General features: G+C 42.0%; 2 protein-coding genes across 5 annotated transcripts in view; one reads left to right on the top strand and one right to left on the bottom strand.

Annotated features, from left to right (window-relative positions):
- Positions 1-20,287, bottom strand: part of RFWD3 (ring finger and WD repeat domain 3) — a 36,770-nt gene extending 16,483 nt beyond the window's left edge. Inside the window, exons 1-6 of one of the 4 annotated variants that reach the window (XM_008139664.3) lie at positions 20,234-20,287; positions 15,533-16,058; positions 11,458-11,663; positions 7,457-7,527; positions 5,629-5,823; positions 5,441-5,532 (exon numbers count right to left, since the gene is read on the bottom strand). In XM_008139664.3, coding sequence (XP_008137886.2) covers positions 5,441-5,532; positions 5,629-5,823; positions 7,457-7,527; positions 11,458-11,663; positions 15,533-16,056 — 1,088 coding nt within the window. In that variant the 5' untranslated portion in view covers positions 16,057-16,058; positions 20,234-20,287. Of the gene's footprint in view, positions 1-5,440; positions 5,533-5,628; positions 5,824-7,456; positions 7,528-11,457; positions 11,664-15,532; positions 16,059-19,847; positions 19,940-20,233 lie in introns of those variants that run through there. The other 3 variants (XM_054710131.1, XM_054710132.1, XM_054710133.1) reach the window with 3 other exon arrangements.
- The window catches only part of ZFP1 (ZFP1 zinc finger protein), an 837,904-nt gene that overhangs the window by 442,381 nt on the left and 369,753 nt on the right, over positions 1-25,770 (top strand). The window lies entirely within an intron of this gene.

Here is a 25,770-nt window from a genome sequence, read left to right as displayed (position 1 = left end):
ATGAAAGGCACATTCACCAAAAATAAAAATCATAAATTTGCATGTACCTGAAGACAATTTGAAAATATGAAATACAAAAAAGGGAGAGATTTCCACTTCAATGACACAGAATAGAAAAAAAGATGAAAACTGGAAAGAAAGGAATAAAGCTGCTCTATTTATTTCATGTAAAATTCAGGAGAACGTACAAACTATTAAGAGTCCAGTAAGGTGATAGAATAAAGATCAAGAAAAGGGATTAATCACATTCCCCACATTCCATATAACTGATTGGTAAATTAATAACAATAAAAAAATTCATTCACAACAGCAATTCTAACAATAGCAACCTAGGAATAAAGTTAAAGGGTATGTAAAAACTTTATGAAGCAAAGTACACTTGTAAAAGACACAATAAAACAGTGAATAATTGGAAGGATATTATATATTGTTCATGGCTGGAAAGACTCAAAATCATGAAGATGGCATTTCTCTAAAAATTTAATGCAACTTTAATCAAGATATCAAAGGGCTTTTCCTGGAACTTAGCAAACTAATTTTAAAATTAATATGGACGAGCAAAACGCCAAGAATAGCAAAAACAAATTAAAAAAACAACAACATGTTTTTATTGACTTCAGAGAGAGGAAGGGAGAGGGAGAAAGAGATAGAAACATCAATGATGAGATAGAATCATTGCTCTGCTCCCTCCTAACATGCCCCCTACTGAGGACTGAGCCCAGAACCCCAGCATGTGTCCTGACCAGGAATCGAACCATGGCCTCCTGGTTCATGGGTCAATGCTCAACCACTGAGACATACCAGTGAGGCAGCAAAGTCAATTTTAAGGAACAAAGTAGGAGGACATATTTAAGCTACAATAAGTTATATATTGGAGAACTGGAGAAATTAACAACCAGCCCTAGCTAGTTTGGCTCAGTGGAAAGAGCGTCAGCCTGCAGACTGTAGGGTCCCAGGTTCGATTCTGGTCAGGGGCATGTACCTTGGTTTCAGGCACATCCCCAGTAGGGGGTGTGCGGGAGGCAGCTGATTAATGTTTCTCTCTATCCCTCTCCCTTGCTCTCTATAAAAAATCAATAAAATATATTTTAAAACAAAGAAAGAACCACCAGATCACAGAACAAAAAGTAGTCCATTCATACACAGAAACTTAATTTAAGATAGAGTTGATAGGAAAAAACCTATTATTTAATAACTAGAGGCCCAATGCATGAAATTAGTGCAAGGGTAGGCCTTCCTTCCCCCGGCTGCCAGCACCAGCTTCCCTCTGGCACCTGGGATCTGGGCTTCCCTCTGGCTGCCAGCAAGCACCCGGGACCCAGTCTTCTCTCTCAGTCTCCGCTTTGTCAGGAAGGTCGTCCAGTCTAATTAGCATATTATACTTTTATTATTATAGATTATGCTGTCACAGTGGTTATCCAAATACTAGATTTTAGATAGATTAAAAGCCTGTATAAAATGTTAAGACTTTAAAGACCTTTAGAAGAAGATAATCTATCCTTATGACCTTGAAGCAGTGAAGACAAAAAAAGCACAAGAGACTAAAAATCGCATTAAAATTAAAAGCTCATGTTCAAGAAAAGATTCCATAAACAAGTTAGAGACAAGCCACATATTGGAGAATTATTTGCAATGTATACAAATAAAAAAAAAATTAGTATAGCCCAACTGGTGTGGCTCAGTGGTTGAGTGTTGACATATGAAACAGGATGTCACTGTTTGATTCCTGGTCAGGGTGCATGCCTGGGTTTTGGACTCAATCCTCAGTAGGGTGCATATAGAAGGCAGCCAATTAATGATTCTCTCTCATCATTGATGTTTTTCTCTCTCCCTCTCCCTTCCTCTCTGAAATCAATCAAAAATATATTTAAAAAATGAGTATAAGGAATACATTAAAAACTATCTACAGCAGTGATGGGCAACCTTTTGAGCTTGGTGTGTCAAACTTCGCCAAAAAAACGGAGCATAACTCGGGTAGTGTGTCACTTTGAGGAAAAAACATTATTTCGCAAATGTTTCATCCTCAGGAGCAGCAAATGTTTCATCCTCGGCATGCGGCCGCGTGTCATCAGAAATGGCTATGCGTGTCAATGCTGACACGTGTGTCATAGGTTCGCCATCACTGATCTACACTAATAAAAAAGATGTAAATTGACCACCCACTAGCCAATCAGGAGTGGGTGGTCAATTTGATATGCTATGCGTGTCAATGGCGGGTTATTTTGCATACACAGGCACCTAGCAGCCAGGGGCAGGATGCTTGCATCGTTGCCATGGTGACAACGCAGGCGTTCCACACTGCCCCAGACTCTCTGGGCCTCTGGGCAGCGTGGGAAGGCAGAAAGGTGGCTCCTGGCTGGAGCAAAGGTGGAAAGGCGGTTCCAGCCTGAGCGAAGGTGGTGCCAGCAGCCAGAGGAAGGAAGGCCCATTCTTGTACAAATTTTTGTGCATCGGGCCTCTAGTAAATCAATAAGAAACAATGTTTTGTGCGAAATGAGCAAAAGATGTGAACACAATTTATAAAGAGTATGTTCATTAGTAACTGAGGAAATGCAACTTAAGTAAAATACTACCTCACCCCATGAGTCTGGAAAAATTAAGCCTGGCCCTAGCTGGTTTGGCTCAGAGGCTAGAGCACTGGATTGCAGACTGGAAGGTCCTGGGTTCGGTTCTGGTCAAGGGCACATGCTTGGGTTGTGGGCTCTACTCTCTCATCATTGATGTTTTTATCTCTCCCTCTCCCTTCCTTTCTGAAATCAATAAAAATATATTTTTAAAAATTAAGTATGATAATATAAAGTAGGCGAGGGCATTAAAAAAATGAAAACTATCTTATATTGTTGCTGATGGAAGTATAGACTGGTAACAGCTTCTTAGAAGAGCAATTTGACAATATCTAGTAAAGTTGAAATTACATGTGACCTACTCAATTCCATTTCTAGACTGAAAGAAACTCTTGCCCATCTCTCTATAGCATGGCTTTTATTAACAAAAACTAGAAACCACCTTAACTGTCCACCAGCACAAAAGACACATAAGTAAATTCTAACTAGAGAACTAAATATTATAAAGAAATTGAAATGAATAAACTAGAGTTACACGTATCAAACATAACATTAAGGGGGGAAAAAAGCTATAGATAGAAAATTATAACCCAGTAGCATTTGCATAAAGTGTAAAATCATCCTAAATCATTCATATATATATCCTACCTAATAATAGACAAATATGCAAATTGACCGTACCTTCACTATGTCCGCGATTGGCCAGGAGGCGCGGGGGGCGGGTGGGACTCAGGGTGGCCGGGGTGGCTGATTGGGCCGGCAGGATGCTGAGCTCGCATTGCCAGCAGCGGCTCAAGCTCAGCGTCTGCGCCATGGCTGTGCTGCGGCACAGAAGGGGCCCCTGGGGCAGCGAGCTCACGTCCCACTGCGGACCATCAAAAGCAGGGGAGCTGGGTGCCTGTCCGCTGGTGCACCAGGCCTTTCAGAAGCCTCTGCTGCGCTGGAGGCTTCTGAAAGGCCTGGTGTACCAGCGATCAAAAGCAAAAGCGTGGGAGCTGGGTGCCTGTCCACTCAGGCACCAGGCCTTTCAGAAGCCTTCACCGCGCCGGAGGCTTCTGAAAGGCCTGGTGCACCAGCAGACAGGCACCCAGCTCCCCCGCGATCGAAAGCAAAAGTGTGGGAGCTGGGTGCCTGTCTGCTCAGGCACCAGCGGACAGGCACCCAGCTCCCCCATGATGGAAAGCGAAAGCGTGTAGGGGACCCTACACGTGCATGATTCAATCATGCACTGGGCCTCTAGTATGTGTATGTATGTATATATGTATATATATATATATATATATATATATATATATATATATATGTGTGTGTGTATATATATACATATACATATCTCTCTCTCTCTCTCTCTCTCTCTCTCTCTCTCTCTCTCTCCCCTCTGGGTAAAAATATGGAATTAAGGAGAACGTAATTCACAAGTAAGCTTTTATTGTATCTATAATACAACTGCCATCTTAAAATGTTGCAAATAAGTTTTGGTTGGAGTGAATGAGAAAAAAAAACACACAAAGGAAATTAAAATCGTCCGTAATCCCACTCCTCAAATGACTATCTGTAGTATTTTCTTCTTCTAGCTCAAAAAAAAAAAAAAAATCACACTAATATACTTTCACATGACAACATAGTATATGCACTTCAATAGCAGTTTTAGTGTAGCATTCCATCACATAGATATGCCAGAGTTTACTCAACTCATTAATTCTCTTGGCTTGGATTATTAATAATGCTAAATGAAAAAACTCATTAAGTAAATTTTTCCACACATCCTTAATTGTTTTAGAATAAATGCCTGAAGTAGAATTACTTTTAAAGCATATTGTTGAAGCACACTGGCAAGGGCTTCTCTAAATGATTGTGCCTGTGTACTTTCTTACTGGTAGTGTGTCTGAGAACCCATGTCACTGAACTCTCACAGTGGTGAGTATAGAAATTCTTAATATTCTTAAAGCATATTTTAAATAGTGTTATTAGTGATTGTTCTTGAGCTTCCAAGAACAATTTCTTTCATTACACTACAGTGCAAAGCTTCATTTTTGAGTCTTCTGTATAGAGTGCTGCTGTAGGAGTTTTTAGGAACACCATAAGCAAAAAATGGCAACAGAGACGGGCATTAAATGTAATCCCTAGGTTAGAATCTGGGCAGGCTACAAAAAAACCCAGACTATCTTTCTACTTGGATCTGCTGCCCAAGCCAGGTATAAGGTATTATAGAATTGTAGGTTTCTCTCTGGCTTTTCATTTCAAGGGGGCTTAAGACACCATGGTCTTGATCTCCACAGGTCATATTTACCAAAGGCTTAAGTCTTAGAGCTGATTCCAATTTCATGGGAATGCCTAAGTGCTCCTGCAGAAGGAACAGCTACTCCATTCCTTCTGAACCACCTGTTCCAATTAACACACAACACTCAGGCTCTGAAAGCAGAGGCTTACAGGAGGTGCCAAGCACATAGAAGGAGTAAGTGGCAGTCTTCTCCCTGCTGCTCTTTCATGTCTCTCTGCAACACTGGTTAGTACTCCGTATATTACAATTGAAGCTTTTTTAAATTGGCAAACTAAAATTGAAAACCAATGTATTGACTTGTGTAACTGAGAAATTCATTGGAGTTTAACTTCAGGTATAGCTGAAACCACATTTGTCATCTTGATCCTCATTTTTAATGCTGTATGGAAAGCAAACAATGCAGACCTCTTTGAGAAGATGATCAGATATATATATATTATAAATCACAATAAGAGGCAGATTGCTAACAATTCCTAGAGATCCCCAGTCATAGCCCAAGTAAAGCATCAGAACCACACTAAAAGTGACTCAAACAACCTATTTCTACAAAGAACCAAAAGGGAACATTCCAGCGAGGCAGGTTCTTTTTACCTACCTTTTCATGCGCTCATGTTCAGTAGTGTCCAAAGCTCTCAGGGTTCGGGCATAAAGGACAACAATGTCACTGTGCTTGGCTTTCTTGTTGCACTAAAGAGCCCAATAAGACACAATTAGTCAAGTTCCAGGAATCCTCCTGACTTAAAATGACTGTGCACATGCACAGTCCCTATCTACAGTCCTTACCTGGGGACATTTTCGTGCCGGTCCTTTGAGCCACTTAGAAATGCACCTAAACCCAAAGAGGTGCCCACAGCGTAAAGCAGAAAGCCGGTGATCCCCAGCATTGGTCCACTGTTCTAAACATATTGTGCAAGTGTCCCCTTCTTCCTCATCTGTAGAAACTGAAGGCAGGAGAAAACTGGACTTCTGGGGCGACTGCTGGATGTAAACCAGAACACATTCATATAAAAGAAAATGCAAAAATCAATCTTGAAGAGGATGCACAACTATCAAATTAACAAAACCACACAAAAATTATACAAACCCAATTGAAAACACTGCAGAAAAACTACAACACCTATGAATCACTTGTCATTCTTTCTAGAATGCAATCTAGTCAAATCTAACATAAGGCACAAAAATATTAGTACCCTTTGACCTTGAAACTCTTGGATTTTTTTTCATTCAAATGAAGAAAAAGGGCTATCTTTACAAAGATGCGCGCGCACACACACACAAATTAGCAGTTACTCAGATAATGAACAGGAAACAGTTAAGTTTGTTCTTTTTCCAAAATAAGGTTTCATAATCAACTCAAGTGGTTATAAAGTACTTGGTTCATATGAATCAAAGAAAAATACCACAAAAACAAAATATAAACAGCTTACAAAAAATTACAAATGGTCAATAATTGTTCGCTTATAATAAAAAAAAGCAGTTAATTTTAAAAAATGCAAAATTTTCCATCTATTAGATGGTATAAATTAATGTCTGATGACACCAAGCACTGTTGAGAGTGAGGGAGAAATGGGCATGCTTACATATTGTTGCTGCAAGTAGAAACTGGTACAAATTTCCCAGAGGGCAATTTGGCATTATCTATTAAAACTAAAATACATATCTTTCCTTTGACATAACAATCTCTCTGCTAGGAATATAAGTCACGAATACAGACACAAAATTTGCTAACACATTTCTACAAGGATGTTCAGTGCAGCCCTTGGCTAGTGTGGCTAGGTTGGTTGGGGTGCCATCCTGTATTCTGAAATGTTTTGGGTTCCATTCATGGTCAGGGCACCTACATCAAAGTCACCCCTCAACTCACACCGCCCTCCCACCCCCGCTTGCCCTCTCTTTAAAATCAATACATATATGCTTGGGTGAGGATTTAAATAAGTAAATAAAAAAAGAAAGAAAAGGGAATGACCATAGTACACATAAGGGAAAGTTAACAAAAAGTTAATTGTATGATGGAACACTATTATTTAGTTATTAATAAAAACAAGGTTCAACTTTATGTGCTGATAATAGAAAGCTCTCCAAAATGTAGTCGGTGGGAAAAGGAATAAAAACAAGATATAATTCCACTTGTGTAAATTTAAAACATTTTTACATATAAATTCACATGTACATAAAATTTTTTTCTAGAGGGAAGAAATAAAAACAGAGACCATACACAAACATGCAAAAAGTAGATCAATGATGTTTTGGGATTGGCTAAGTCCACAATTAATGTAAATAACTTATATTAAGAACAATAATTTGTTATTTTTTAAATTAAAAATTGCTTATCACATAGCTATCACCTTCTGCCAGACAGTTCATAAACTATATATTATTTTAATTGATACTTAACCTTGTTAGTTAGACAGGACAAGTTACCCTCACATCTTCACCCCCCACCTGCCAACCCTTTTTAAAACTAAGAGAAAGAAGTCAAACAAATGACTAACTTAGATTAAGATCTACTCCTAGACCTGCTTATAAAGCCTGCAAGTTTTTCATTTTAGCCTGCAGTCTCCTTTCTAAATGAAAAATCCAACCTTTTCATTTAAAAAAATGTTCATATTACCTGCTTGGGGAGTGTCTCTCTTCCACCACTACATGTAACCTCTTGCTCTGCTGAAACACCTCCTGGATGTTCTGCCAAGTTGTTTCCAGAAATAACAGAATAGGTAATAACAAAAGAAGACATATGTCAGAAGGTATCAGAGGCTAGGAGAGCCTGAACTCACCATTTCTAATTGGTAGTGTTACTGTAAAAGGCAGGCGTCCTCAAACTACGGCCCGAGGGCCACATGCGGGTGTTTTTGCCGTTTTGTTTTTTTACTTCAAAATAAGATATGTGCAGTGTGCACAGGAATTTGTTCATAGTTTTTTTTAAATTATAGTCCGGCCCTCCAATGGTCTGAGGGACAGTGAACTGGCCCCCTGTCTAAAAAGTTTGAGGACCCCTGGTAAAAGGGATGACAATGTTCCCAAGTAGCATTAATGAATCTCCCCCACTTATTTTACATATTTTCTAATATATATAAAAAGTAGACAGAACAGCTTAACTACCCATAGGTACCCATCATCCCATTTCAAAATAATCAATTCTTTTTATAATCTTGTTCCAGCTTAGCCCAATTCCCATTATTTTCTTTTGGAATACTTAATAACAAACTCTTAAATATCATTTCACTTGTAAAAACTTTTGTAACACTAACTGATAAGGATTTACTTTTCATAACATTACTGTACCTCATAAAATTAACACTAATCCCTTAATACCTTTTAATACCCAGGCACCCGGTTCATATTTGAAATTTCCCAACTGTATTTACTACATTAAATTTATTCCAACCAGGATCTAATAAACAAGGTTTCCAAAATGAGCGTGATTGTTATGTCTCTTAAGTCTTTGCTTTTCCTTCATAACAATTTTCCTTTACTCATTTTTATCCCCTCCTTGTCACTGATATATTGGGGGGAGTTTGGTCATTGGTCTTATAAAAAGTGCTACATCCTGGATTTGGCGGTTTTCTTGTGGCACTGCTCACATTTCCTATGAACTGACAAATCCAGAGGCTTCAATAGATTCAATTCTGGTTTTTGGGGAAGAGGAGGGGCAGCAAGGTACTTCTTAGGTTGTGCATCTCTGATTATAGCACATCAGGAGGCTCATATTGGGTTCCAGTGTTGTCGGTCTGACCCCTAAACTATCAGGGTCTTCATCAATCTTTCACACACACATTAATGGTCAAGGAGGTGATTTTTAATTTTTAGTCATTTTTCATGTAATTTTTCTTGGATTGCTTCTAGATTTTGAAGTACTCCTTATTTCTGGATTTTATCACTCATATACTCTTCTAATACCAAAATGGTTTCATTTTTATCCTAGATCTCCAATCCACTAACTATATCCTGTTTTATAGTATAAGGAATGAATCCACTTTTATTGTTTTTCAGTTAGATACCCAGTTTAAACAAGAATTTAAGTCTCTTATCCCCACTGATTTGAGATTTTCCCTTTACAATACTAGATTTTCATATATACATTTAGGTATTTTTGTAGATGTTCCAAATGTCATACATTTTAGATTTGAATGATTACATCTTTGAGATATTGCTTACAATGTTCCTCTATTCCTTTCTAAAAACTGTGAAAATTAGTTATTATATCTAGTCCTAAATAAATTCATGTTTTTTGTTTTACAACAATACTTCTTAGTGGTGTGGATATTTTTGACTATAGCAAATCAAAAGGCACATAAGTTCTGGAGATTTTAGCCTGGTCCCTCTAGAAAAAGAATTCCATTAACCTTTCAACTGAATGACTTTAGGATCCATTGATGATCTTTACCTGCATACATTGTTTTATTAGGAGCCACAAAATGACCCTCCTCCCCATCATTTCTGCCATTACTAGGTAATTCTTTTATTTATTTACTTATAAATATATTTTAATTGATTTCAGAAAGGAAGGGACAGGGAGAGATAGAAATATAAATGATGAGAATCATTGATCAGCTGCCTCCTGCATGCCCCCTACTGGTGATCGAACCCACAACCCCGGACAATCAAACCCGGGACCTTCCAGTCCACAGGCTGATGCTCTGTCCACTGAGCCAAACCAGCTAGAGTGGTAATTCTTCTATTTAAAAAAATATCCCTTTGGCGTGGGTGGGAGGGATACAATGGCAGAGCAGAGAGTTTTTAGGGCAGTGAATATGCTCTGTATATTAGAATGATGGTTGTCCAAACCTATAAAATGTGTAACACCAAAAGTGAACCCTAAAGTAAACTATGGACTTCAGGTAATTATGATATACTAGAGGCCCGATGCACAAAGATTCATACAAGAATGGGCCTTCCTTACCCTGGCTGCCGGCACCGCCTTCGCTCTGACCAGAGCCGTCTTTCCGCCTTCCCACGGTGCCCAGAGGCCAGAAGTGGCTGGGGTGGTGCAGAAAGCAAGTGTCTTGTCCCGCCCCCGAAGTGCCTGCATATGCAAATTAACCCAACATCTTTGTTGGGTTAATTTGCATACTCACGCCTGATTGGCTGTCATGAAGTTATGGTTAATTAGCATGTTACTCTTTTATTAGGTAGATAACAAATGCTTCATTCTGGTGAATGATGCTGATCATGGAGAGGCAGGCAATGCCTGTGCAGAGATAGAGGGTATATGAGAAATTTCTAGCTTGCTCTCAATTTTGTTGTGAACCCTTCTTTTCAACTACTCTTAAAATAAAGTCTTTAAAAACAACCCTAAAACCTCCTTCATCAATTATTTGGCTTTCCTTGAATACAGTTCACACAAGGAAAGGCAGGATAAATGTTTACTCCTTTATTTTTCAGCTTTCAGACTAATGAGTTAGGGCTCTTATAATGTATTAAAATGACTGATAAACGAGTTTGTTTTTATTGATTTTTTTTTTTTTGAGAAACATCAATTTGTTGTTCCACTTATTTATGCATTCACTGGTTGATTCTTGTATGTTCCCTGACTAGGGATGAAACTGCCAACCTTGGTATATTGGGACAACACTCCAACTGAGCTACGTGGCCAGGGCAATAAATAAGGTTTTTAAAAAATACATAATTATTAATTTATATATTTTCATAGATTTAATGCATTTCAACCTATTTAAATACAAATACACACTTATTATTCTTTTTGATACTCAAACTGTCCTATTTCATTTTAGGTCACTAAGAACCCTTTCTAGGTTGTTCTTATGACATAACTCTATGAGACTTAGATTGTCTCCTTGCTTTCTAGCCTAATAAAATGCGCTAGACTCATATTTGAGATTCCTTATCCTGGACCTGGAAAGCCATTTCTCCAAAAGGCCCTAGTTTCATTTAGTGGGAAAAGCCCACAAACTGGGGTATCAGAGGGTTTTTAATGTAAGCAAGACATATGCTTTAGGGGTCTCTGCCCACCAGTTGCTAAATAAAGTTCAACTTGCACAATACAAAACATTATACTAGGACTTAAAAAGTAGAAGACTAGATAGGGTGCTGAGTTTATAAAGCTTTTCTTTAAAAACAATCAAACAAACAAACAAAAATCTACTTCCTTCTCAGATGTCTAAGGAAATGAAAGGGAATATAAAATGTCATTATAAAATAAGTGATTCACTGGGTCACAAATATATTAAATTGCAAGTCAGATCAAATCCTCTCTATATAATTATAGCCAGTGAAAGCTGCACTCTAAAGCAGAAATCTATCATTTGCGGGTAAAAAGAAAAAGTATCAAAACACGTATCCAGAGACTCTAGCCTTTTGAAGTGTGAATATTTTTTGTTTGTTAATCCTCACCAGAGGATATTTTTTCCATTGATTTTTAGAGAGAGTGGAAAGGAAGGAGGGGGAGAGAGAAACATCAATCAGTTGCCTCCCACAGGTACCCTCACCAGGGGTGCAAACTGCAACCCAGGTATATGCCCTTAACTGGGAATTGAACTGGGGACCCTTTGGTACACGGGCCAATGCTCTAAACACTTAGGCACAACAAGCTGGGCTGGAGTCTAAGCTTTCTATACATTAGCCTTGTGAATCCAAACCTGAATACACACTCACCTTCTAAAATGGCAACTTCAGGTTCATCTGTCTGCACAACCACCTCTTCATACTCTATGGAACTTTCATTGTCAGAATCAGAACTACTTGGTACCTGCAAGTCTTCAGATACAGGATTGCTAGCCCCTGAATCGTGAGAAGTAGTTGGCAAAGAAGGTTGGCTCCTGCTCACTTGAAAGTAAGCATCCAATGGTGGTGCTCTGGACCTATTTATGAAGAAAGGCAATAGAAGGTATAATAGACCACCATCATAAAAATAACCCAATGTGATTTGGAGGCAAATCCTAGTCATTTGAACCCATCTCCAGACCCTTAAATGCTGCCTTGTCTGTATACTCTCTTCCACTCAATTATATTAGCCCACACTGGAGCTTGACTCTTCTACTAAAAGCTAATTCTACTTTACTGGCCCCTTTGGCTATGTGTTAATACCTTTTAAAAGATATGACTCAGCAATCTGTCTGTCAATATTAGGGGGTTGGAAAGAGAAAGTGAGCATGAAGAAAAAGGGCCATTGGTCAAATATGGTCTCATGGATTCTGCTGCTACAGTTAGGCAGATCAGGCCTTTTGGGATACAGAATGAAGTCTGGCTTCAGTCATCGTTTCAGCTCTTATTTTAAGACACTAGAGGCCCAGTACACAAAATTTGTGCACTTGGGGGATCCTTCAGCCCGGCCTGTGCCCTCTCGCAGTCTGGGAGCCCTCAGGGAACATTGAGCCTGGCTTCTGGCTGAGTGGCGCTCCACCTGTGGGAGCGCACTGACCAGCAGGGGGCAGCTCCTGCCTTGAGCATCTGCCCCCTTGTGGTCAGTGCGCGTCTCAGCAACCAGTCATTCCGCCAAAGGGCCAAAACCGGCTCTCTGACATCCCCTGAGGGGTCCTGGATTGCAAGAGGGCCCAGGACAGGCCAAGGGACCCCAGCAGTGCACAATGGGGACCAGGGAGGGATGCAGGCAGTTAGCCAGCTGGGGAGGGATTGTGGGAGGGCTCCAGGCATGTCTGGCCTGTCTTGCTCAGTCCCGATAGGCCAGACCCCAGAAGCAAGCTAACCTACTGGTCCACTGTCTGCCCCCTGGTGGTCAGTGCATGTCAGGGTGAGTGGTTGAGCAGCCTTAGCATATCATCAGCATATTACGCTTTGATTGGTTGAACAGACAACTGGACACTTAACACATTAGGCTTTTATTATATAGGACTAGAGGCCCAGTGCACAAAATTTGTACATGGGGAGAGGGGGTCTCCTCAGCCTAGCCTGCACCCTGGGACCCAATCTGGGACCCCTCGGGGGATGTTCAACTGCTGGTTTAGGCCCAATCACATCCCTCTCACAATCTGGGACCACTGGCCCCTAACTGCTCACCTGTCTGCCTGCCTGATTGCCCCTAACTGCCTCTGCCTGCCAGCCTGAATGCCCCTAACTGCACCCCCCTGCCGACTTGGTGGTCCACAACTGCCCCCTCTGTTGGCCTGGTCACCCCTAACTGCCCCTCCCCCCGCTGGCCTGGTCGCCCCTTACTGTCCCCCCACTGCCAACCTGGTTGCCCCATGCAGCCTGCTGTTCAGTTGTTTGGTCGTCCCTCACTAATCTCCCTGCTGGCCTGGTTGCCCCACTCAGCCTGCTGTTCAGTTGTTTGGTCATCCCACAATAACCCCCCTGCTGGCCTTGTCGCTCCACGCAGCCTGCTGTTCAGTCATCTGTCTAGTTGTTTCGGTCGTGATGGCCTCTGGCTTTTTATATATTAGGATTATTTTTCTTCTCAAGCTTAATATCTGGTTAAGGTTAAAAACACAATATATCGAAAAAGAACTCAAGATGAGGAGAGTTGGGAGCAGATTTAACATTCCAATTCATTCTGGCTGGCCGAGTTTTAACCATAACTACTTTTATATCTCAGTTTTCCTCATTTTCAAGGTAGCAAGCCATACTCCACCCAGAATTAATGACATTTGATATTAAAAATCCAAAAGGTGTCCAAAACCGGTTTGGCTCAGTGGATAGAGCGTTGGCCTATGGACTCAAGGGTCTCAGGTTCAATTCCGGTCAAGGACATGTACCTTGGTTGCGGGCACATCCCCAGTGGGGGGGGTGTGCAGGAGGCAGCTGATCGATGTTTCTCTCTCATTGATGTTTCTAACTATCTCTCTCCCTTCCTCTCTGTAAAAAATCAATAAAATATATATTTTTTAAAAAATCTAAAAGGTGTTCTGAACTTTAGAACATACTACCAAGCTAATAATCACAAAGTATTAGTGAAAGGTGACCTACTTTAAGTTTTAATAACTGTTTTTATGATATTAAGATATATTATTACCCAGAAACATTACTGGAGATTGCTCATGCAGAAAACTTTTGATTTCTCATAGGATTGCTAAAATTTATGACTAACTAGGGCTTTCTATTTAAAAAATGGATGATTGCCCTAACCGGTTTGGCTCAGTGGATAGAACTTTGGCCTGCAGACTGAAGGGTCCCAGGTTCGATTCCAGTCAAGAGCATATACCTTGGTTGTGGGCACATCCTCAGTAGGAGGTGTGCAGGAGGCAGCTGATCGATGTTTCTAACTCTCTATCCCTCTCCCTTCCTCTCTGTAAAGGATGCTGAATCCTGAAACCGAAGGCACAATCCCAATTCCAGAGTTACCTCAGACAAATCACAAATTATCCTATCAGCTTCCTTATTTGTAAAAATAGATGACCTAGCCACTGTTTTTAGTACCATCTCACTATTCTCATAGTGTTAAGACAAAAGGTTTAAGCTTCCTCTATATCTGTCTATGTAGAAAACGAGTTCAATACCAGCTCTACTTCTTCTGTGTGGTAGCTATGAGACCTTGAACAAAGGGGTCCATAAAATGAATTCCACATCTTTAAACATGAAAATATTTAAAAGACCAAATATGAAATAAAGTCTTTCAAATAAAGCAGGGGGACATTAAAAACAGGTAAGCATAGACAATTGTTATTCTTTATAATAATCCTGTCAAGACTTGACAGCTTAGCCCTTCAAGAGGTAAATTCAAACCAAAAACTATGAAAAACATTTTTCAACTCTTCAACATAGTCTCAGGTGAGGAAGACTGGAACAAAGGCTTCCCACTCTGTCAGATAATCTCTTAATTCATTCTCCTTTTCACAAGGATTCTCTAAATCTAGCCTACACCACTATGTAGAGTGCCAATAAACAATGGATCTTGGGTGAGTGGAGTGAACTTGCAAATTAAGAAATATATATATATATAAATATATATATATATATTATACATATATACACATATATATATATTTATTTTTAAAATATATTTTACTGATTTTAGAGAGGAAAAAAGAGTGATAGAAACATCATGATGAGAGAGAATCATTGATTGGCCGCCTCCTGTACGCCCCCTACTGGGGGGTCAAGGATGCAACCCAGGCATGTGCCCTGGGATCGAACCTGGGACCCTTCAGTCCGAAGGCCAATGCTCTATCCACTGAGCCAAACCAGCTAGGGCGTGAAATATATATATTTTTTATATACAAGATGCAAATGATCTAAAGAAAAGCCAGCCTCTACAAAAGCCATTGCCAATAAACTACCATCAGTTTTCAAAGCATCTGAGTATAACTTATCCCTTGCCTGGCCAGAGTGGCTCAGTGGTTAAACGCTGTCCTGTGCACTAAGAGGTGGCCGGTTCAATTCCCGGCCAGGACACATAAAGGGCTTGCAGGTTCCACCTCCGGTTGGGGCACATTGGAAAGGCAACTGATCGATGTCTCTCTCTCTCTCTTTCTCTCTCCCTCCCCCCCCCTCCTTCCCTCCCTTCCTCTCTCTAAACATGTCATCAGCTAAGGATAAAAAAAAAAGTGAGAAAAACTAAGTATAACATACCCCCTCAATTACTTTGTTAGGTAAATAAAGCAAGCACTTTTATTTTCATCTGACCTGTGAGAAAATAGGGATTCAGAAAAGTTACCTGACTTGCCAAAAGTCACAATGCCTATCTTATCTTAAGCAGTACTAGGGTTATGACCAGAGCCCAAGTTCAAAATTCCCAATCTGGTACTAATCCCATAGCCCATACATTATTATTTACCTGGCACTGTCCGTCCTCTGAGACACTCCGGTTCTCGCTCTGCGTGAAGCAGTCCCTCTCCTCCTCCTGGTTCTTACTGGCCCCACATTGTTGTCTGGAGGGGGTCTCAGGAATTCTAGCATGCCATGAAGTCTCTGTAGCCCATTAATGAAGCTGCTCACTGAGTGCAATGAAGCCACTCGGATGGTGGGGTTAGCATCAGATCCCTGCCTACGCTCCTCTGAAGTTCCTGGATTGATGTTCTCCACATTCTCTTCTCCTAAGAGCTCCACTTCCTCTGTCAGGTCAATGGACACCTGTGGAGCAGGCTGCAGCAGGTGTGGTTCCCCTTGGCTGCTGACCACTTCAGCAGGAGCAGGCTGCAGCAGACGTGGTTCCCCTTGGCTGCTGACCACTTCAGCAGGAGCAGGCTGCAGTAAGGGTGGTCCCTGTAGGCTGCTGACAAGTTCAGCTGGAGCAAGTTGTCCTAGAGCATTATGATCTAACTGCATCTGAACATCATATTCCATTGCTTCTTGAGCCATCACTGAGGAAGCAATATTTGTAAAAGGTATTAGCAAAATAGATAAAACATGTCATATAGTTGATATAATCATATCTAGTTTTGTAGAATTCTATTTAAGATCATTCTTGGCAAAACTGAGAAGATTTTAGTTAGTTAAGTCAGAGGTGTTTTGGTAATCATCCACTTTTTTCTCCATAACAAGCACTTACAGCCAGTTGTCCAGGTCATCCTTTGAAAACATGAAGTCATATGACCATAGTATGATCTTCTTAAATAGAAATAAGAGGATTGAACTATTGGGTCTGAAAGTAATATCCCATACCTCTTGCAGTTCTTTGTCATGACCCGAATATGGACATTAACCAAATTAATTCAATTACTAAGTAGAAATTACCTAATTTCTCCAAAAAGGTTAAGCAACCTTTATTTACGCCATCCTTTTCATTATGTTCCCCATCTCTAATTCCATTTAACAAATATTTATTAAGCATTGTTACGTAGACACCCCACAGACAAGATGCTGCATAACAGAGTTTACATTCTAGCAAATGGGAGAATAAATGTGAAAATTAGACATTGTGATATTTGTTGTTGTTTTTTTGCTTTTTTTTACAGAGAGGAAGAGAGAGGGATAGAGAGCTAGAAACATGGATGAGAGAGAAACATTGATCAGCTGCCTCCTGCACACCCCCCACTGGGGATGTGCCCGCAACCAAGGTACATGCCCTTGACCGGAATCGAACCCGGGACCCTTGAGTCCGCAGGCCGACGCTCTATCCACCGAGCCAAACCGGTCTCGGCTGATATTTGGTTTTAAGAGTCGGAGGCAAAAAGCATAATTTCAGACACAATAGTGAGGGAAGGACTCTCAGAAAGAATAAAACTGAGCTGAGGAATAAAGGATTAAATGAAGTTGGCCATATAAGAACCAAGGAAGTTTCAGAAGGAAATAGGTCCCTGGCAAGCATAGAATAGGTCCCTGGCAAGCATGGAATTTGGTGCATTTGAGAAACCAGGCAGACCAGTGTAATGAGTACAGTAAAGAAGAGCAGACAACATGGGATGAGCTTGATAGGGCAGGACACTATCGCTGAAGGCCTTGTTAGAGAGTTTCTTCTTGTGTTAGGAATGGGCTTTAGGGAAGCAAGATTTCAAACCTGGTGACTAGTTTATAAGTTACCATGGCAGTGTAAACTAGTGGATACAAAGGCTTGGACAAGAGTGGACAGCTCTGCCCTGCCAGTATGGTTGAACATCATCCCATGCACCAAGAGGTCGAAGATTCCATTTCCGGTCAGGGCACATGCCCAGGTTTTGAGCTCAACACTCCCTCCCACCCCTCACCCGGTAGGGGGCATGCAGGAGGCAGCTGATCAATGTTTTTCCGCTCTCTCTTTAAAGAAAATCAACAACGTATTTTTTATAAAAGCCCTAACCAGTTTTCTCAGTGGTTAGAGCGTCAGTCCTAGCACTGAAGGATTCCGGGTGGCTCTGGTCAGGGTGCGTGTGGGAGGCAACAAACTAATGTGTCTCTTTCACATCAGTGTTTCTGTCTCTCCCCTTCCCTCCCACTCTCTAAAAAGTCAAAAGGATTTTACTGTTAGAAAATGACTGGGTCTCTGTCCAGATATCTAACAGTAAAATCACACGGTTAATAAGGTTCAGCCACTCATACAGAGCTTCCAATACAGAGCTTTTCTGGAGGTCTCCCCTTAAAAAGATTGCTAGAGAAAAGGACAAACCAGAAGAGTCCTTAAAATGAAAAATAATAAGCAAAATGAGAATGGAAGATAAAGTGGTAGAACTCTTCCAGAAAGTAGAAGAAAAAGATAGCCAATTAAGACAGTAATAAAATTAAAAGATCAAGCCAGGATATATGATTAACTGAAATACCAAAAAGAAAGAACTCAGAAAATGGAGAACAAAGTAAAGCAAAACCTTGGGTCAAAATGGAATCATAAACTCTCTTCCAACTAAGAACCCCAACATAATACAATTTCTACAAAAATAATATCTGCGGGGGTGGGGGAAGCAGGTTGCAAACAAATCCTCTAGGATTCCATTTTTAGGACACTTAACATGTAAAATCATGCTACTATCTAAACTTAAAATACCAAATTTAGGAGGGGGAGGGTGCAGGGATACACGAGGCTTTGACTGTACGTATACTATTTTTATTTCTTTTAAAAAATGGAAGCTATTATATAAAAAGATAAAGGCCAAGACTTGTTAGGTCTGGGTGGTGAAAGCACAGGTCTTTTTAAAGTTATTCTCTGTACGTTTCAGTATAAATACTAAAAAGTAAAATTTCTTCCCATCATATATCAGTTGTGATTAGAGAGCAATCAGTTCTGATTAGAACAGGAAAACCGAGAGCCAAATCTATTGGCTTCATCACTTTTATCTTCCACAGCATCAAGTACATAGCAGATGCTAAATGCCTATTGAATTATCCACCATATAACTAAAAAAATTGCGCAAAACCAAAAAAAAAACCCCAAAGCCCAACTACTAAGAACCTATCAGCATTCAATATACAGAGCTACAGACACAGGAGAAATCTGAAACATTTTCATCCTGGCATAAAGTTCTACAGAAGAGTGCTATTCTGGATCAAAGTTTCCTAACAATGTGGGGAAATATTAATCCCCCCCAGCCCTTGGGGTAATGGGTACACCTAGAACAATGATTTTCAACCTTTTTCATCTCATGGTACACATAAAATAACTACTAAAATTCCGCGGCACACCAAAAAATATGGTTTTTTTTGCCAACCTGACAAAAAACTAAAAGGTATAATTGTGATTCACTCCCACCAGACAACTCGTGTTGTGTTGGCTGTTGTCTTTTTTTTTTTTTTTTTTAAACTTGATAATCTAGCCCAGCTGGCATGGCTCAGTGGTTGAGCATCGACCTATGAACCAGGAGGTCATGGTTCAATTCCCAATCAGGGCACATGCTTGGGCGTGCAGGAGGCAGCGGATCAATGATTCTCTCTTATTATTGGTGTTTCTATCTCTCTCCCTCTTCATTCCTTTCTGAAATAAAAAAAATATATATTTTGACCTAACCGGTTTGGCTCAGGGGATAGAGCATGGGCCTGCGGACTCAAGGGTCCCAGGTTCGATTCCGGTCAAGGGCTTGTACCTTGGTTGCAGGCACATACCCAGTAAGGGAGTGTGCAGGAGGCAGCTGATGGATGTTTCTAACTCTCTATCCTTCTCCCTTCTTCTCTGTAAAAAAAAATAAATAAAATATATTTTAAAATAAAATTTAAAAATATATATTTAAAAAACAAACTTGACAATCTAAGGGGAAAAAAGGTCAGTGCCCCTGACTAAATAGTCAGGTATTGCATGCTTAAAAAACCCTTGACACACACACACACACACACTTATATCAGCTCAAAATCTCTGGCCTAGAGCAAAAGACGGTCCTACTGCCACCCCAAGCCTTAAGCAACCTTGACCTCGATTTTCCACTTATTTGTGCCATCAAGAGTTGGGAGTTTAAAATGTTAACCTCCCACTATTCATCTTACCAAGCTTTGTTACTCAGATTTCAATCAATGTCCACAACAGGCCGGGAGGAGATGGCACCCCAATTAACAAAATAAGAAGCGGCGTCAGGGAGCCAGGCCGCAGGCCGACCTTGGCTCAAATCCTTGCTCCGACACCTACTATACCGGTGGGACCTTAGGCGGGCTTCCCCTAACTAGTTCACCTGTAACATAATAATAAAAGTATGAACGTCGCGGGTGTTGCTGTGAGGTTAAGCTAAATAAAATTAAAAATTGGGTTCTTCAGTCACCTCGGAAGTGATGCAACTAACCAGCGCTCAAACGGAGAACAATTATTTGCAAAAGAAGAGTTTAAGGGTCGGCTCCCGGGAGACGGGCTTGGGGAAACCTCCGGCCTTGCAGCGAACTCGCCTCCGAACTCGGTAACTTCCGGGATCGCTCGAACTTCCTGTCTTCCCCGCCCCCACCCCGACCAAGGGCCTCTCAGCAACCCCGAAACAACCGGGATTCCGGCGCCTCAGGCCTGACGGTTGGGGCCGCCGAGAACGGCCGAACCTTCTCAGGGCGCGGGGTTCCACTGGGGCGTCCCTAACTTCCGCATCCTGGGACCAAGCTCAGGAAGTTATTCCGGAGACAGAAGTGCAAGGCCTGGGGGAGAGATAAGCGCCCTCCTCACCTGCAGCCGGAAAGACGCAGTCGGGCTCGCGAACCCGCCGCCGTCCGTTTCTCAGGCAGAATTCACGTCTCCCGACTCCAACCTCCCTTCCTCAGCAGCTCAAGCTGCCCGCCTAAATCGCGGGCGCGGCTTGCTCCTATTGGGCAGTAGTCCCGGCCGTCGACCAATACCGTCTCTTCTTCTTCCTTTGGTCGCCGCTGGCTAAAAGAGCGGCGCTCTCATTGGCTGGCCCTTCGCAAACGGACTAGGCGGGACCGCGCGCGAGGAGGCCTTGTACTATTGGTTAAAAGCTACGGCCCGTCCCCTCGCGTTCAGCCCCCAAACGGGACGGAGGAAGGCTTCTACCGCTCTTTATTTGAACTTTCTGGCGGAAGAAAAGTTGTAAGAAAAAGGTTTATCGGTACATTTTGAGGAGAAGATGAAAATATTAAAATTGTGGCTCCTGCTGCTTCTCCCTGTTTAGTGAAGGAGCTGTCTTCAGCCAAAGGCTGGTAATTAATAATAATTTCAAAATACCTCCCCCTCCCCATCCCGTTTGTATATATTCTCTCTTGGGTTTGGAAAGCGCATGCGAATTTGCTAATATGATCTCTTCAATCCCAAATCACTGCAATAAATTGCCGGCTACTAAACTATTGTCACATCACTTTAACAGCTAATATTTTTCAAACATCTTCCTGAAAGGTGAAATCTCGATAAAATCTAAACGTTGGCACAGACTGCACATTGCCAGAATTTTATTTACTCAGCTGCCAGTTTTCAGTGGAAGTGGTAGCAGAGGAGAGCATAAACAATTGAAAATCTTGGCCAATACGAATAATGACAATATTTTTATCCCGCAAAACTAGCATTGGTATTTTTACTTTTCCCCCTTTTCTTGCTGTAGCTACTGAGCTTTTAAGCATGGCTACTCCCATGGCTAAAGAAATTTGTACAACCCAAACGGCTGCTTAGTGAAAACTACAGAATGTTACTAGATGGTTCTGAAAGCATATTCATTCATGTCCACCTAATGGCCAGGTTCAGAGGAAGGGAATAAACAAAGCCAGAAACACATAGTCTTGTCTCCAATTTTTAAAAGTTACATATAGTTAGAAAAAAATGTGTTGGCTTGTGTTCCCTTTAAGAGTGAAATTCCAAACTTTACCGGTGGAAAATACCAACCTTTCTATTGGCTCGTGGAACCTAAGAAGATTCATGTGATGTGAATCACGAGAAGGAATATATCTGCTGAGATGGACTCCCATGATCAACCAAGGGCCCACATTTTACAAACAATGAGAGCTGAGCCACTGTGCTGGCAGGGGCTTCTCATATGCTCTGTATACCAAGCAGAGCTTCCAGCACTAGGCTCTGCTTGTTTATGTCTTCCTAGTCACCTATGAGGGAGCGCCTAAGACTTGCCCTGTCCAATCAGAACTGTCCCGTGGTGCCCAATCAGTCAGGAGTGGAAGGGCGTGATTATAAAGGAGCATGAGAAAACTTTAGGACTTGATGGATATGTTCACTATCTTGATCGTGGTGGTATCTACATAAAAACTTATCAACTTGCACACTTTAAATGTGTATGGTTTATTATGTAATTAGTAGCCCTGCGCACAAATCGGTGCACTGGTAGCTTTCTGCGGGGCCTGGCCGCTCCGTGCCCACTGCCCAGAGGCCCATCTGTGGCTGGGTGCGGAACACTTACCTCGTCGCTGCGGTGATGAAGCAAGCATTCCACCAGGCTGCTACACCTGCCCGCGCTCAGCGGCCGCCCCCCTGGATCTGGGGGACTCCGGCGGGGCTGAGAGGACTGGGCGCCACCATCTTGTGGCTATGGGTGCTGCCATCTTTGTGACGGAGTGATGGTTAATTTGCATATTACCCTTTTATTAGATAGGATAATTATGCCTCAAAATGCTGTTAAAAATCAGAATTGTGGGACAGGAGTAAGGAGAAGGATGGATTGTACAGGCATAACAGAACTTTCTAGCATGATGATAATGTTCATTATCTTGATGGGGTTTGAATTATTCATGTGTATGCATTTGTCAAAACTCATTGAGTGGTGTATTTCAGATTTGTGCATTTCACAACTTAGAAATGTTAACTGCTCATCCCCCTAACCCCCCAATAAATAAATATTAAACTTAAGTTTAATATAAATGCTGAAGTGTTTTGGAATGAAGTGTACTGATGTTTGAAGTTTTCTTTCAAATGCATAAAAAACTAGAATGGATTAATGGGTAGAGAGAGTCACGGATAGATGAATAAGTATGTGATAAACTAAATATAGTAAATCATTAGCTGTAGATTTTAGGTGGTTGGTATATAGGTGTCCAGAGTATAATTATACTGATTTTTCTGTGTACTTGAAATTTTTCATAAATAAATGGTGTGTTGGGAGGGAATGAATTACAGGGCCTTGGAAGATATCCTGTGCAAAGTGAGGGACGCTGGAGATTAAGCTTTATTAGTTTCACAGTAAATCCACTTCTGCCTGTAGGTCTGCCAGAGTACAAATAATTAGTCTACAAAGGAGAATTTTCATTGTAAGCCCTACAGTAAAGACAACAAAGGATTTTAAAGATGAAAATAGAACCTAAAGAAAAACTCTAAAAAAAAGAATAATTTTAAATGCTCAACCTGCCCATGCTTAATCTACATTTTTTTACTTATAAAATCACTAGAGGCCCAGTGCACGAATTCACGCACCTTGAAAGGAACTGTGGGCCTTGAGGCAGCGGTGGGTACAGGGTGGGTCTTGGCCCATCCTCCACACGCCCTCCTGGCCCCTCCGGCAGCAGCCCCTGGTCCCCATTCTGCTGGCAGTCCCACTCCCGCTGTCACCGCTCACACATGCTAATGGCTCCAGCCCTGTTTGTACCTGCTGACGGCACGGAGCGATTAGGGCCAGCACCAGCAGCAAGTGCAAGCAAGGCCTGCACTGTCAGTGGGTGCGAACGGCGGCTGCTGTCCCAAATTGCCCCTCAGGATCAGGGGGAGGTGGAGAAGCCCTCAGGGATCAGTGCCAGGCGCTGGCTGTGGATGCAAGCAGGGCTGGCACTGGCAGTGGGTGCGAACGGTGGCTTTGGCGCCATTAGGAGGGCACAGGAGCAAAGAATTTTCAGTAACCACCAGAGGCTCACCCTGATGATAGCAAGCAGCACCCCGTCTTGGTCTGGCACCCCTGCTCACCTGCTCCATCATCCTGCCATGGCCAACGCCCACCATGGTCCGCATGTGCCCCCTGGTGGTCAGCGCATGTCATAGCAACCAGTTGTTCAGTTGTTCCACCATTTGGTTTATTTGCATATTAGCCTTTTATTATATAGGACTAGAGGCCTGATGCACGAAATTCGTGCAAGGGGCGTGGCCCCTGCCACTACAGCACGAGTGTCCACCTCTGCCTCGGCCGCCTCTGCCTCAACTCCCACCGCTGTGGCTTCGTCCAGAAGGTCGTCTGTAAGGACGTCCAGTCTAATTAGCATATTACGCTTTTATTATTATAGATGCTCTAGTTTTAAAAGAATAGTAAAATATACAAAAGAATAGAAATCAGCCATATTACCCGCCCCCCGAAATTACTAGAATATAAACTCCCAATTTATTTTGTTTATTGTATCTCCTCAGTGATTGGAACATTTGGTGTTGAATGAATTGGGATGAGTTGGGGTGTTTTGGGGGGGTGGGGACAGGTATTTAGAGGTAGGGTTAGTGTATGCTATGTAAAGTATTCACCATGAGCAAAAGTATAAAATTTCAGAACAAGAGGACCAGGTTCAGGAGACACAGTTTGAATCTAGCAGAGATTACAATATCGTAGTTCCCAGACTAACATATTTTGTTCGTCCTATATGGCATTAAAATAATTTTTGAAGAGAAACCAAGATGGCAGCATAGGTAAACACCTGAAATTGCTGCCGCGCACAACCACTTCAAAACTACAACTAAAAGACAAAACGGACATCATTCAGAACCATAGGAAGGCTGACTGAGTGGAAATTCTACAACTAGAAGGGAAGAGAAAAGCACACTGAGACTCATAGGAGCCGCGGAAGTAAAGTGCAGAGGTATGGAGGTGCGCGCGCGGAAAGGGCTGGCAACTGAATATGCTGTTGTCTTTTTCAATCGGGAGGGACACACAAGCTCCCCACTGCTCTGAACTCCAGTTCCGGGTGAGACTCTAGGGACCCAGACTCATACGGGGAGAAACTGGACTGTCTGGCAGCGGGTGAAATGTGAGGGCAGCTTTCTCTCAGAGGTGCTTGCAGCAATTACTGAGGGACACTGAGACCCAGGGGCCTGTTAGGGCAGGGCTGAGGATCAGCCATTGCTGTTTGCTCCACCCTGAGACCCCGCCCCTCCCAAGCTGTGCACAGAGGCTTTTGCATATGAATGGCCTGGCCCTTTGCAACCTAAAATTACCTAACAAACTGCAGCTGGGTCAGAGAGCCCCAGAGCCGCCAAAAGAAGGCCCAAGGCCTCACAGCAGCTTGCATTGCTTCACAGCTGGGCCTCATATGGGCACCTCCAAACCCCAAACAAAGAAAGGAATCTGCAGATCTCTCCGTAGCTCCAGCTGGGTGGCCTCAGGCAGAGGTTACATTTGCACCTCCTTGGATCTCCCAGTGGTCAGAGTGGGACCATCCAGATTACAACTCCTCAGATCCATAAGGGACACACTCAAGGGGCAGACTCAGTGGGCACCAAAGCCCCACTGAAGCAAGTCTTGCCCCATAAGGGTGTCTCTAGCACAGAAGTTCTCCCATTGTAGACACAGCTGATCTTCACAGCCAACTGGCCTGGAGGTCAATTCCTCTCAGTGATACCAACAACAATCAAGGCTTAACTACAACAAGACTGCACACACAGCCCACAAAGGGGTGCACCAAGAGTGTCCACCTCAGGTAATTGGGGAGGCTGAGCCACTGGGCCCTATAGGACACCTAGCACATAAAGCCACTCTATCAACACAGGGAAGCAGCCAAAATGCGGAGACAAAGAAACAGGTCACAAATTAAAGAAATGGAGGAAAGCAAACGACTGGATATAGAGTTCAAAACCACGGTTAAAAGGTTTTTCAAGAATCTTCTAGAAACTGCCAATAAATTTAGTGAGACCCTTGAGGATATGAAAAGGGACCAACTAGAAATTAAGCATACACTGACTGAAATAAAGAATAATATACAGAGATTCAACAGCAGACTAGAGGATCGCAAGAATCAAGTCAAAGATTTGAAATACAAAGAAGCAAAAAACACCCAACTGGAAAAGCAAAAAGAAAAAAGAATCCAAAAATATGAAGATAGCCCTAACCAGTTTGGCTCAGTGAATAGAGTGTCGGCCTGTGGACTGAAAGGTCCCAGGTTCAATTCCGGTCAAGGGCATGTACCTTGGTTGTGGGCACAACCCCAGTAGGAGGTGTGCAGGAGGCATCTGATCGATGTTTCTCTCTCATCGATGTTTCTAACTCTCTATCCCTCTCCTTCCTCTCTGTAAAAAATCAATAAAATATATTTTAAAAAAATATATGAAGATAGTGTAAGGAGCGT

This window comes from Eptesicus fuscus, chromosome 21 (assembly GCF_027574615.1).
Source record: "Eptesicus fuscus isolate TK198812 chromosome 21, DD_ASM_mEF_20220401, whole genome shotgun sequence".
Classification (NCBI taxonomy): domain Eukaryota; kingdom Metazoa; phylum Chordata; class Mammalia; order Chiroptera; family Vespertilionidae; genus Eptesicus; species Eptesicus fuscus.
This window is presented reverse-complemented; position numbering and strand designations above follow the sequence as displayed.